Source organism: Mya arenaria, chromosome 16 (genome assembly GCF_026914265.1).
Source record: "Mya arenaria isolate MELC-2E11 chromosome 16, ASM2691426v1".
Classification (NCBI taxonomy): domain Eukaryota; kingdom Metazoa; phylum Mollusca; class Bivalvia; order Myida; family Myidae; genus Mya; species Mya arenaria.
Window position 1 is genome coordinate 35,160,399 of NC_069137.1, and position 14,586 is coordinate 35,174,984.

The 14,586-nt window shown below is 37.4% G+C and overlaps 1 protein-coding gene across 1 annotated transcript; it reads left to right on the plus strand.

Annotated features, from left to right (window-relative positions):
- The first annotated feature begins 2,291 nt into the window (after positions 1-2,291).
- On the plus strand, positions 2,292-13,666 carry LOC128222107 (coadhesin-like). The gene is made up of 14 exons (XM_052930956.1): positions 2,292-2,444; positions 3,355-3,525; positions 4,701-4,871; positions 6,118-6,288; positions 6,837-7,001; positions 8,185-8,349; positions 9,563-9,727; positions 9,960-10,124; positions 10,350-10,520; positions 11,351-11,521; positions 11,883-12,053; positions 12,597-12,746; positions 12,974-13,144; positions 13,452-13,666. The coding sequence occupies exons 5-14, from the start codon at positions 6,986-6,988 to the stop codon at positions 13,601-13,603; spliced, it is 1,497 nt and encodes a 498-aa protein (XP_052786916.1). The 5' UTR covers positions 2,292-2,444; positions 3,355-3,525; positions 4,701-4,871; positions 6,118-6,288; positions 6,837-6,985; the 3' UTR covers positions 13,604-13,666.
- Positions 13,667-14,586: the final 920 nt, after the last annotated feature.

Consider the following 14,586-nt stretch of genomic DNA (forward strand, 5'->3'; position numbering starts at 1 on the left):
TTGAAGTAACATTTGGTGAAATGTATTTTACTACAGAATCATGGAGCTAGTCTTTCAGTATGCTAGGTGCAATTCAAAAAATATTTTTAATTATATATTCATCCGAAAGAGGAAAACATACTAAAAATTGAATTTGACATGTTTAAGATTTTGAATAGTGCAGATTTATAATTTTTTGCCACATAAAGAGAGATCATGTAATTTAAACCAAATGTCGTCCATTGTTCAATCAAGATTCTTTAAATAAAATGCAATATCTATCACCAAACTTTTGTTTTGACAGAATGAGAACTGCACAATACTTATCATAATGAATGTTTAATTCGTGTGCTGTCCATATCCAATTCTTTTTCTAGATCCCATAGATGGAAATTGGGCGATTTGGTCAAGATGGACAGCTTGCTCCACGACCTGTGGGACCGGACATAAAAGTAGGACAAGGTCCTGCACAAGCCCTAGGCCATCTGGAGGTGGTCAATACTGCACGGGCACAGATCATAGTTCGGCTTCCTGCCTGACGAAGATATGCCCAGGTAGACTAAACCTGCTGAATTGATAGTCGTTAATGAAGCCTGTATGCCGAAACCTTGAAACACTCTGGTGCTGGTCGAACTTGCTTCTAGCGAGAGTCAAAGGATAACAGCGTTTCCTTCTGCGTGACAAAGCTATGTTCAGTATGATTCCAAACTGGAAATGTAATCGATAATAAACAAATAGCTAGAATGTTAGAGCGTTATATTCTGCCTGGCGAAGCTATATCCGGGTCACAAAAACCTGCATAATTGATCTTTGAAAATAGTTGTTGCTGATATAGGCCTTTTTCAGTACAAGTCAGTTAGTCCGGAATTATTCCTTGACGAAATATTTTACAGACATGTTTTACTCTCATGGCGAGTTAATAAAACTTTGATAATGTCGGAAAAACAGCTCTACAAAACCACAAATATTTGCAAATGACCCAAGATCGAGATCTGTTATATTTAGTAAATGGCGGATGGGGCACCTGGACGACGTGGGGGAGCTGTGACAAGTCATGTGACACCGGCCACCAATCAAGAACACGCGACTGTACGCATCCAGCTCCGAAATATGGGGGTGCAAATTGTACAGGGGACTACTTGTCGACTAAGACGTGTCTTCTAAAGCATTGCTCTGGTATATACAGCTTATATCAATACAAGTTTTTCATATCGTTATATACTGTATTCCGTTGTTGTTTTGAGAGATTCAGCATTTTCCTTTAGATTGGAGATTTGTTTAAACATTATTTTATTTTAACGATTGTTGTCTTTTGTGTTACGAATTAACCACTATGAAGAGATTTACAGAATTTCAAGCATTGTTTCAATAAACATTTGGGTAGCTAGTTTGGTTCTCATTTAGGGATTTCATTTAGAGAGTATTTAGTGAACTGACCAATTAATCTCAGGCTGTTTTAATACCTTTGTTTTCCCTAGACATGCCTAAGTAATTCCATTTAGTGCATGGGACAGTTTTTTCTACATTCCAATCAAAACACTTGAATTCCATTTTTAAAATTAAGTGCCTTCTAAGGTGGTTATTGAATACCGACGCTGAACACTGAATGGAATAACTGTCTAAAGATACGAAGTTAAGAATGAATTGTGAACACATTAACAACTTCAAGAATATAAATGTCATATTATCTTCCTTAACAAACGAGCACACATTAGGGCCATACACGTATATTTCTGCTTTACAATGCCAGCTTGCTCAGGTATGTGCGTACAAAATGCAATACATACAATAGTTCTTATGGACATAGCTATAGGTTATAACAGTAGATTAACCATCCTGGTCCAGGGTTTGGTGGGCTGATCCTTTCCAGGCGGCCTAGATAAATAGAAAATAGGGTCGTGTTCGATCGTTATTGGCATACGTTGATATTTGCCATTCAATGATGTGTCCTGGTATGTTGGCAGTATTCACGAACATGCGGAAGAAACCTTTAGGATAGACAGGAACCATATTATAAATGAACTTTTACAATGCAAAAAGTTTGAAAACGAATTCTTTGTGTCCTTTTAAGGTTCATTATCAAGACAGCATAGTAGGTATTTTGAGAGCTTTAAAATCTTTACGAAAAGAGATTTCGGCTCAAAAAGCATTTACGTTTAAAGCAAAGGTGTGAAGAGATAAGACGGTTTAATCGTTCCAGATGCCAAAGTATTTGCCCGTATCTAATTGTGCCTTTATGGCCTTTTTTCTATCCAGGAAGTCAATTCAATTATAAAAGCTCCATTTTTTTGTAGTCGACGGACACTGGGGCTCATGGTCCGCCTACGGAGCATGCGCAGTTACGTGCGGTTCCGGGAAGAAAACCAGGCACCGATCATGTGACAAGCCAGCGCCTGCGCATGGCGGCCATACTTGTTCCGGTTCATCGACGTCTGATACGACGTGTTTGTTAGGAGATTGCCCGGGTATGTCTGCTGTTTTGGCATAATCAATTAACAAAAAAATCAAGGTTTTAGAAAAAATATGTTAACTGACATTTTAACTGGGACGCAAATAAAGTATTCCTCTTTAAATGGCCTAACAATTTATAATAACCAATGAACGAAATAAGTTAAGGATTTAAGAGAAACAATAAAGGAGTCCAGAAAATAACTACTGCATATGCGTAAATAGTTATATAAATCGAAGTGCTTTAGTCAAAAATAATATTTTCGGGGAAAATAACTTTATTTTCGCCAAAAACAAGTATATTTTTGTAATTTGGGCATTTTTTTCTCCAGAAAATAACTTCATTTTAGTAAATAAAAAAACAACTTTATTTTCGTATTTTAGTCATACCACTGTACTTGCGCGTCTAAAATCGTCAGCAATTTTCTTCGTTGTCCAAATTGCACAAATCCACTTTTTGACTCATTTAAATGACAATGGACAGACTGTTCAGAACTTTGTTAAAGTTAGCAACGTTGTTTACTTCATATTTGTTTACTTTTTAAACTTTACTTTCTGGAAGTTACATGCATACACTTGTGATCTGCTTCACTTCTTACAATATTTGAGACAGCTGTTTCGGCTGTGCTTGTTTTATTGAAGTACGTGTGCACCTCGCAAAATAGTTCACCTTTAACATTTAACAAGGATGTTGTTAACGACGTTGCAAACTTAAACAAAGTTATTTTTGTACAAACTGATTGTAGTTTTGGATAAGACTTATAGGCTCTTCCTCCACGAAATCTCTGAGTAGCAAGTGCATCTTCAATCAGTACAACCTAAAACATACATAAGAAGATAAAATATTAGTTTTACAGATTGTTTTATTTAAGCCAGAGCTCAAAATCTGAGAAATATTAAAATAATGATTCATCTGAATACTGACAGTCGATGGTCATTGGGGTTCGTGGTCCTCTTACGGCGCATGCACAGTAACGTGCGGTACTGGGAAGAAAGCAAGGCACCGGTCATGTGACAGTCCCGCGCCTGCGCATGGAGGTCAATCTTGTTCCGGATCGTCGACGTCTGATACCACGTGTTCGTTGGCAGCTTGCCCGGGTATGACGGGTTTTGCATGTTTATTTTTCAAGAAGATCTACACTTTGAAAAATATTATTTGCAATAACAACATTAAGACATGGGCGTATGTTTAATATTCAAGTATATTTTTTTATTCAAATAGTCTGTACAAACATGGCAGATGAAGGTATTTTTATTTATAAGTTAACAATTCTGAGATGTGACGAAACTAAAGTAACCATAAAATAACTAATGCCACTGCGTTAATTGGTAAAAAGTTCTAAAAACAAAATGATCCATTGTTATCATTGGCACCCTGACGCTGTTTCAGCATAAAGCAACTGAAATTTTAAATGGCTGCCTTATCTATATGTGGCAGCATCAGTCAAAAATGGTGGAACATATTGCCCTCGCCCGTTTGAAAGCTATCTTCGTAGGTTATACAGTTTCCCTATTTAAATAGCTGCCTTATCTATATGTAGCAGTATATGTAATAGATGGTGCAACATATGGCCCTGTTCTGTTTATCTTCATAGGTTATACACTACTAATTAGTTTCCCCATTCATTTCAATGTAAATATATAACACTTCAGATTGAAAAATATGCCGTTTGTAGCGTTTCACGAAATGACAACTAAAATTTAGTACAAAGTCGATTGATTTAAATAATAAAAAGGTATGTGGAGTTCCTCCGAAGAAAATTCACTCACTTTGAAATAAGGCACGTTTAATTGTTCAAGGAATCCATGTTGCATCATGCCGGAAGTAAGCAAAGTTCTAGTTCAGCAGAAAATATTTAATCTCAGAGATATTCATAAAATGTTTATCTGTGATAGCAGATAATGGACTGCATGCAAAGTATAACAATTACAAATTATGTGCATTCCTCTTAGACTTAAAAAATATATTATTCTAAAATATCATTCTTATATTCAGAGCGCATCCTGGAACAAATCTGGGCACTTGGTATTTAGGTATAACGTACGTCATATGTATAATCAGATATCCCGGTTGTTTTATTAATCTTGACTTTATCATAAAAACTAATACTTAGTCAAAACAACATGTTTAACAATACCTAGTTTAATATTTTGCAAATATATTCCGAACATGTCAAAATTGCTTCCCGATTTCACTCAAAATATGTATCTGAATATTAAATTTAGTGCTATAAATAAAGGGATTTAACAAGAAGTACTTTACAAACTGCCAGTAAATGGTCAATGGGGTACTTGGTCGGCTTACGGCGCATGCTCAGTGACCTGCGGTGCTGGGAACAAAGGAAGGCACCGGTCATGTGACAGTCCCGCGCCTGCGCATGGAGGTCATTCTTGTTCCGGACCTTCGACGTCCGATGACACGTGTTCGTTGGGAGATTGCCCGGGTAAGACAGGTTTTTCATGTTGATTTTTTCAAGAAGATCTACACTTTGAAAAAAAATGATTTGCAATAACAACATTAAGACTTGGGTGTATGCTTAATATTTGAGTTTTCTTTTAATTAAAAAAGTCTCTTCAAACATGTCTACATAAGAAATGAAGGTTGTTTTTTTGTTTATGAATAAACAATTTTAAGATGTGTGACGAAACTAAAGTGACCATAAAAAACTAATGCAACTGCTTAATAGTTATATACATTACAAAAATGCGTTGGCATCATTGCCACCCTGACCTTATTTCAGCTGTTGTTGTTGTTGAGTTTATAAAGGTCTGCCCGCGCCCTATAATGGCTGCATTATGGCTTGACCCCTTATTTCAGCATAAAGCAACTGGCATTTTAAATAGCTGTCTTATCTATATTTGGCAGTATCAGTCATAAATGGTGGAACATATTGCCATCGCCTGTTTGAAAGCTATCTTCGTAGGTTATACAGTTTCCCTATTTAAATAGCTGCCTTATCTATATGTGGCAGTATATGTAATAGATGGTGCAACATATGACCCTGTTCTGTTAATTGTCATAGGTTATACACTACTTATTAGTTTCCTTATACATTTCAATGTAAATAGTCAACATTTTAGGTTAGGAAAGAACGCAATTTCTGGCGTTTCACGTATATGACCACTATACATTTCCTTTAGATTCAGTATAAAGTCGATTAATTTGAACAATAAAAAGGTTATAGCGCGTTTTTATTTCTGGAGTAAAATAACTCATTTTGAAATTAGGCACGTCTAATTGTTCATGTTGCCTCATGCCGGAAGTAAGCAAAGTTCTGGTCCAGCAGAAAGTATTTAATCTCAAAGATTTTCATCCAATATTTCTTCCTGACCGAGTTCAAAGTATAACAATTATTGATTATGAGCACTTTTCAGACTTAAACAAAATATCAATCTAAAGTATCAATCTCGATATTCAGAGTGCTTCCTGTCCCAAATCCGGCCACTTAGTATTAACGAACGTCATATGTTTAAATCAGTTATCCCGGTTGTTTTATTCATCTTGACTTTATTATTAAAATCAATACTTAATCAAGGCAACATGTTTTGACAATGCTTAATTTAATATTTTGTAAATATTTTCCGAAAATGTCAAAATTGCTTCCCGATTTTACTCAAAATATGAATCTGAACGCTAAATTTAGTGTCATGAATAAAGGGAACAATTATTATTCTTTTACAAACTGTCAGTAAATGGTCAATGGGGCACTTGGTCAGCTTACGGCGCATGCTCAGTGACTTGTGGTGCTGGGAACAAAGTCAAGCACCGGTCATGTGACAGTCCCGCGCCTGCGCATGGCGGCCATACTTGTTCCGGTTCTTCGACGTCTCAATCAACGTGTTCGTTGGGAGATTGCCCGGGTACGATTGCTCGAACATGTACATTGTTATTAACATTGATTTGATTAAATCATTTTATGCGATTTTTAAAGCATTTATTGATTTTTGACTAGGCATTTTAAATAAATTAATTAATGAAAATTATTATAGATAAATACATTCTCATTTATTGTTAAGCAGCATCTACATATGTACAAAATTGCTATTCCGAAGATGTTTTGAATGCATACATTTCCTTTTTTTTTTAAAACACTTTAAGTTTTGTGTTTTTAAAAAAACCTGTTTGTTAGAAAGAGGGAATAATTGGTATCGGTGTCCGACCTTCACCCAAGAGGTTGTCGGTTCGATCCCCACCAGAGCCCTTTCAAATTGGACACCAGTACTGGTTTCTTCCCAGATAAAGGCATCGAACATGATTCTTTAAGCCCTTAGCTATAGTCAAAACCAAGCTTAAAAAAAATAATTACGTATTAGAAAGAGAGAATAAAACAAACAAGTTTCAAAACTTCAGAACAATTCCTATTAACCTGAATAAATTAAAATCACATGTATTTTTTGTTCATCAAAAGTTGATGGTCAGTGGGCCACTTGGGCTACCTGGGGCGCGTGCAGTGTCACGTGCGGTTCTGGAACGAGCACGAGAACACGTGGCTGTCACGCGCCACAATATGGCGGCAAACCGTGCAACGGCCACTCAACTGACCAGAAAACTTGCACTATGGTCAATTGTCCAGGTAAGATATAAATCATGCATTTCTTTTGATTGGTTACCTGGCTTGTGTTTTTCTTCTAACCAGCGCTGTTAGCGATCGGTAGCTCATTATAGTAATGATAACTGTACCCATAACCCAGGTTATAGAAATTATACAGTATATAAGATACTATTATTATCATTTCAATCACGAGGATAGTGGGTGACGTAACTATTTTGTACCATGTTGTCAAGGCAAACATTCAATAACTAACGCCAGCTGTAAGTGAACAGCGTTGTAAGTTGTACGTATGTTAGTTATTGAACAGTTAAGCTCCGCCTACTTGTAACATTTTCGATAAAGTGAGTTAATTAATGTATAGACGGAAACAAAGAAACACTCCCAAACCTGGTACAATACTGCTTTGTGCAACAATCGGAATGGTAGGATCGCTTTAGTACAAGGTACACACGCTATTATAAGTCAAGGTGTTAGAAGCTCGAACCCGATTATGGTTTCCTGTGCCCCGTATATCCAATATCGGGTTACCAACTTAACCCCGTAACGTATATATCACGTCGACAAACTGTTGAAATATTTCAATTATTCATCGGAATCAGTAAAATAGACGCCGTTTTTACTATTTATTTACTGGCCCAAAATTGAAAATGGCGTTGCGCCACTCATGTTTGAGGCGTGATTATTTGGTTATTACACCAATGGAAACTACTGGGACACGCCCCATAGCCCGATACGTAACCAATATCACGTTTTAATATACAAGGATCATGGCCAACCAAAAACGAGAGAAATAAAACTCCACATGACAACAAACATTACAATAATATCAACATATCGCCATTGGTTGAAAACATAACATTAAATATTAAACCACCCCTGTATGAATACTAGGTGGATATTTAGTATGCAACGTAAAGTTACAAAAAAGTTCTCTACATGAAACAAAACGACGCATCTCGCCATTGAAAATACAAAAATATGCTAAAACTATGAGTCTAAGGGGTATAAATTAAAATTTGACATAAGTACTAGAACCAACCTGTCATAACAATGACTGTACGATAATCAGAAATTTGGCTTAGTTTCAAGTCGTAAATAAGATGATCGATCACCACAATATCAATACACATATTTTTCTCATACATGAAAACGTCTCTGTTCAGAAAACAAACACATCGTTATTTTCATTTAATCCTAACCTAAGTGGATGGACATTGGAACTCGTGGTCGGAATATGGAACGTGTGACGTCACTTGTGGCACGGGGTCACAATCAAGGTCACGCACATGTCACGAGCCGATACATGGCGGAAAACCGTGCAGTGGAGACGCTACCGGCACAAGATCGTGCGAAATGACGTCGTGCCCTGGTAATACATGATGCTTCAGAAACAGTTCGCGATTGTTATGTTTTTTGTTTGAATGCGTTTGTATAAAATAGTTTTCGAAAGAATCGCTGTTAGATTAAACGAATGTCAAATTTATTGGAGTTTAAAGCTGCACCCTTACAGATCTACCGTTTTTACAACTTTGTTTTTGTCTTGGAAAAAGCAATATTTTGCGTTAACACATGCAAACTAGTTATAAGAGACTGCTGACAAAAGGTCAGTTTGCAGATGTTCATATTTCCGTTCCTAAATTAATGTTTTATAGCTAAAACAATTACTATCGGTTTAAGAAAAATGCATAAAACATCAATTTTTGAACTTAAATATAAAAATCTGCTATCTTATGTTTTGACAGCAGTCTTATATGACTGGTTTACATGCATTTTCACATAAATTGGCTCGTTCCAAGACAAAAAATTAAAAAAAAGTTGTCAAGACATTCAATCTGTGAGAGTGCAGCTTTAAGTGTTGTGAATTCTTTCTTATCGACTCGATTTAGTGGCCATGCGATTTTGATCGAATCAAGAAACCTATTTACATTTCGAAGTACGGACGAAGGACACACAGCGGTATTTTCTACGGAATGTCATTATGGCCATCGCCTATGGGTATATGATACGCGATGATACTCGATAGTACGATGGTGAAAAAGCGACAGTACGATGATGAAAACGAGATAGTATAATGATGAAAACGCGACAGTACGATGATGAAAACGCGACAGTACGATGATGAAAACGCGATAGTACGATAGTACGATGATGAAAACGCAAAATCACAATATTACGATGGTGAAAGTGCGAAAGTACGATGGTGAAAACACGATAGTTTATCGCATTGTCATCATCGTACTGTCGTATTTTCGCATTTTCGTTATCGTACTGCCGCGTTTTTGTCGTCGTACTGTCGCGTTTTCACCATCTTAGTTTCGTGATTTCGCGTTTTCACCAATGTAATATCGAGTGTCGTGTTTCAGATCAACACATTCATAGGCGATGGCCCTAACGGCATTCCGTACCTTTCCACTCGTGCTCAGGTTATGCATACATTTAGCGCAATTTATGTGTGTGGCTCAGCTCACTGTTTTAATGCATGTTACAGGATGAAAAAAACATCTTTGCTTTACTATGTCGTTAAATTTAAGAAGTGGTTTCGTATGTCATTATTCAGTTAGTAACATGAATGTTTGGTTTAGTTGATGGACGCTGGAACACGTGGTCAGAATGGGGAACGTGTGGCGTCACTTGTGGCACAGGGTCACAATCAAGGTCACGCACGTGTCACGAGCCCAGATATGGCGGAAACCCGTGCACCGGTCATTCCAGCGACACAAAGACGTGCACCATGATTAACTGTCCGGGTATGCTTTTCAATTATCTTGCAGACTAATAAGGGCCTAAAGTCCCCCTTTTATACATGTACACAATGTTTGTTACCCGCCTATAACAGATCAAGCTAGCAAAATGTCCAATTCTTCATCTCTCTTTGTTGATAGTTATAATCAGATCCAAACTGAAGTGGCAGATTTTTTATACTATCAAACTTATCATTCATATCGTTCACCTTAAAAAAACCTCTAAATTTGTCACAAGTCGATGGAAGCTGGAACACGTGGTCAGACTGGGGAAAGTGTGACGTCACATGTGGGTCCGGATCGCAAACTAGGTCACGCACATGTCATGAGCCCACATATGGCGGGAAACCGTGTTTGGGTTCACGTACTGGTACCAAAGCCTGCACGATGGTAGCCTGTCCAGGTAAATATCAACTATTGGACAAATCTTGAAATATGTTAGTATAAAGTAACCCGGTCAAGACATTTTTAATTAGGCGATCGCTAGATCGAGATTTAATCCAAGCGAGTTAATTACTAGGCACTGGACACAGTCTAATATCTTACATACAGCTAATATCTTAATTTATGTAAGCCATTTCCAAATAAGACGATTGTTATCATTTTAATGTATTTTCTCCAAAACAAGTCGATGGACACTGGAGCACGTGGTCTGACTGGGCAACGTGTGACGTCACGTGTGGAACGGGCACCCACCTTCGGTCACGTGGCTGCACTAACCCCGCCCCTAAAAATGGCGGACGACAGTGTGTGGGGAATTCTACTGACACAGAGGAATGTGAAATGGTTGAATGCCCAGGTACCGGTATTTATAATGTTGTTAGAGACTTGTTTTATATTATGAATCAATTTCCAATATGGCGGAGAGCAGTGTGTGGAGTACTACCTTAGTATGGTACCAATAACAGCGTAAACAATGGACCTGTCGCCAAAGCAAGTATAGAGACATATCGAGATCATTTGGTAGAGGTTTACTAGTTAGTCCATTGGAAAATGCAACCATGTGCTAATACTGTGCATGTTCAAAAATATAACCATCTTATTGGTGAACTAATTGTTTTTTTTTTTTTATCGGAAACTGGTTGTTTAATTTTTCGAGTGGTATAGTCTTGTGATACATAATTTTTAACATCAAAGCTATAAGGTTAAATGTCATGGAACATTGTTTAAGGTTAAATGTCATGGAACATTGTTTTGTAGATTAGGTAAACTGAGTTCTTGTTACCATGGTAATTGTTGAGTAAATTGACAAAGGGACAAATCTATAAAATGAGGAGCTATGATTAGTTTTAGGCTAAAGTCATCGGTTAAATGCATTTTCCTGCGGAATTCCGAAAATGCACCTTTATTACCTCAAATCTGCAGGTATCTAGCTCCAGATTTTGAGTGAAATTGCTAAACAATATGGCTTTATATATCAAGAAAAAAAAAGGAAAAATAAAATAGATAAAATATAAAAAAGACATTTAAAAACGGGGAAAAGACCAAAATTCCCATACTTGAATGTACTGACTATCAAGGTATAAATTACTTCAATAATAACAGGACTTAGTAAGTCAAGTCACTTTGATAAGGATTCAAATAAAACAACAACATTTCAACTAATCGGATACCTTCGGTTACTTTCAGTGGACGGTGGATGGGGTCATTGGACCGCTTATAACAAATGCTCACAGACGTGTGGCGGGGGTCAACAGGCAAGGTCAAGGTCATGCGACAATCCAACGCCAAAATATGGCGGGAAGCGATGTTTGGGTCAATCACAACATACACAGCAATGTGGAACAGCTCCATGCGTTGGTAGGGCTCTTTGAATTGGTCAATTCAGTGATATATTATATTGGCTGATATTTTAAACCATTTAAGCATATATTTGCGGATAATGTACATGAAATGCTGAATACTTCGTCGAACAACAATACTTATTGGCGTGTGCATCAATTCATCTAAGTAAATTGTAGAATGATTGAATTGAAATTTGATTTACTCAGAAGATTATGAGCCAGAAATATACACTTTACTATAACTGCTTATATATTGATTAAAATTCTAGGTCAGATTCAAAGATTCAATTATGTATAAAACATGTCCATACGTTTACATTCATATTAAGCCCTTTTGTTTAGTTTAAATTCGTGCACACCATGTCTTTTTTTCAAAGTTGACGGCGTTTGGTCTACGTGGCAAGCTTGGAGTGGGTGTTCGGTCACATGTGCAGGCGGAAATAGGACGAGAACGAGGCTATGTGATAATCCCGCACCTAAAAATGGCGGAGCGGATTGTAAGGGAGATAACTCGGGAACCGAACATTGTAACACTGATGCATGTCCAAGTAAGTTTCCCGATGACGTTAATAAAAAACAGAGACTTGTCGCCAAATATTCGCCTCAAACGGATATCAATTCTATGTAAAGATAACTGATGCCATGGTGTGTTTACCTCTGGCTAGTTGCAGCCACTGCAAAAAATGGCACTGCTTAACCCGGTTGTGGCTGTGCATTGCATTTTAATAATGAAGAAAATAATACAAAGCTGTTCATTGGCTCCTTATTCAGTGAAGTGCGGCTGCAGGGCCCGCACGCGATTGTGTCACTGTATTACCGGTAGTGACTACAACTGTGGCAGTTTGAAAATGAAGCGTTTTAGATATGTATGTATGGGGCAGTGGCAATGTTCATATATTAGCAGTGAACATTGGATCATTAAGATTTGTTTAAGATGACGAGAACTTCTTTGTTTTCAGCATGACCAAGATGGTTTCTTGACGAGGTGTTGAATTACAATTGCTGCTGCTGTGCCACTGAAGTACTATCGGGATTGGTAGTTCGCACAGAAAATGGGATTAATTATAGAAAATCTGTATTTCCGTCTTCAGCATGGTCTGGCTGGTTCGCAGCCCCTTGTTCAGTCACGTGTGGCAGCGGAACACGCATGCGCCTGCGCCACTGTAGTTCCGGTACCGACTCCGATTGTGGTAGTGGCAATGCGTTTGAAAATTTGGCGTGCATGGACCAACACTGTCCAGGTGGAGTAAAAACAACGCTGCTTGTACATGTTTTGGTGTTTGATAAGGCGATGCTTATTATAACAATCGTATATAGCTATTGGGATGTTATAAGCTGGAACACTTTTAATGAAAACTTGCCGTTTACCATTTGTGAACTATACTCATGCGCTCGTTGTGTTATTTCGGTTGCCAGTTTTGCACACAAAAAACGATTATTTACATGCATGTAATCTTTGTCTGAGCAGTCGACGGTAAGTGGGGCGAGTGGAAGGAGTGGACCACGTGCTCGGCATCTTGTGATCAGGGCACACGCTCCCGGTCACGTGATTGTGATGACCCGGCTCCCAAATATGGCGGGAAACAGTGTGTTGGCAGTGGCTCTGACGAAGGAATGTGTCAAATAAAGGAATGCCCGCGTACGTTTGCCATTACGACGTGTTGTTCTTCATATTCGTCACATCTTGAGCCATTTTTTAGTCACTTACATAGTTCAAGATTATTCTTTATTTAACGTTAATCTTTTTGTATACCTGTTAAGTCCTATTATAAATTACTGTAGTATTAAAGAACACTGTTGTTTCTTTAACGTTCATATGCCTTTGGGTTTTAAAACATATTTGCGACAGTTGCAATGATTGAATGTTTCAATTATTTTAATTGTTTCTGGCTGGCTATAATTTACTGTGCCATTTATAATTTTTTGAATTTTGTTACTAAATATAGACTGGTCGTCATGGCAAAATGTGGGCAAATGCAGTGTGACGTGTGGGCAGGGTTTCTTAGTGCTCAAGCGCACGTGCAGTACCGGAAACGATGTAGATTGCACGGGAAGTTCAGCGGATGAGCGACCATGTATTCCCACAGAATGTGTTTGAAAAATACATCACCGTTCGTGTCGCTTGTTATGTTGTTATTTAGATTAAAAGTCGATTGGATAATTTGAATTCCCTTATCAATTGTTATGCATGTAACTTTTTATCAGGAATGAATTTATGTTTTTCCTTTGATTTTTGTTGTTGATAATATGTCATTAAACATATTAATAAAGTATTAAGGGCATGAAAAATGAAACAAGGGGAATCATTGACGTATGACCATTTTATATATATATATATAAGAAATATTACACACCACTGAGGGTCATATGACATTATAAGACCGGCCAGTCAGCCCACGAAGGTGTATATGGACCGAGGCGTTAGCCGAGGTCCATTCAACTTCGGGGGCTGACTGGCCGGTCCTTATAATGCCATATGGACCGAAGTGGTGTGTAAATATTTTTTATATTATACCGAACATTTTATATTACCATTCAATAATTTTAAAGAACTTCAGATGTGTTTTATTGAACATGGCTTATAATGATTACTTGCGACAATTGTTGCCGTTGTGAAAAAAACAAGTCACACTTACCAGTTGTATGACGTCAGCGGTCCATATTACATTTTGGCGAGGTCCGGACCGGCCAAAGATATATGGACCGCTGGATTTTTATCAAAATACCGTGATATACGGACCGATCGACATTAATTATATACAAAGAAGGGACACATTTATGTAAGGTATAATATATATATTTTTAGGCTAATGTTTATAACAGGCTCATTATATTACAATGTTACATAATATGGGTAAACGATAGTAAATATTTCATGCGGTATTACATTCTGCAATTTTCACCGCCAATGTTTCACTAGAAAGAGTCTTTGTTATTAACCTAGACTTGTGGACGTTCGTATGCCCTACTCACACTGTGTGTATGGCATATATACGTAATATCTGACTGTATTTGATAACTATTCAAACGCATCTAAACTTTAAACGACTCTAAAATATAGATATTAAGAAGGGCCATAAC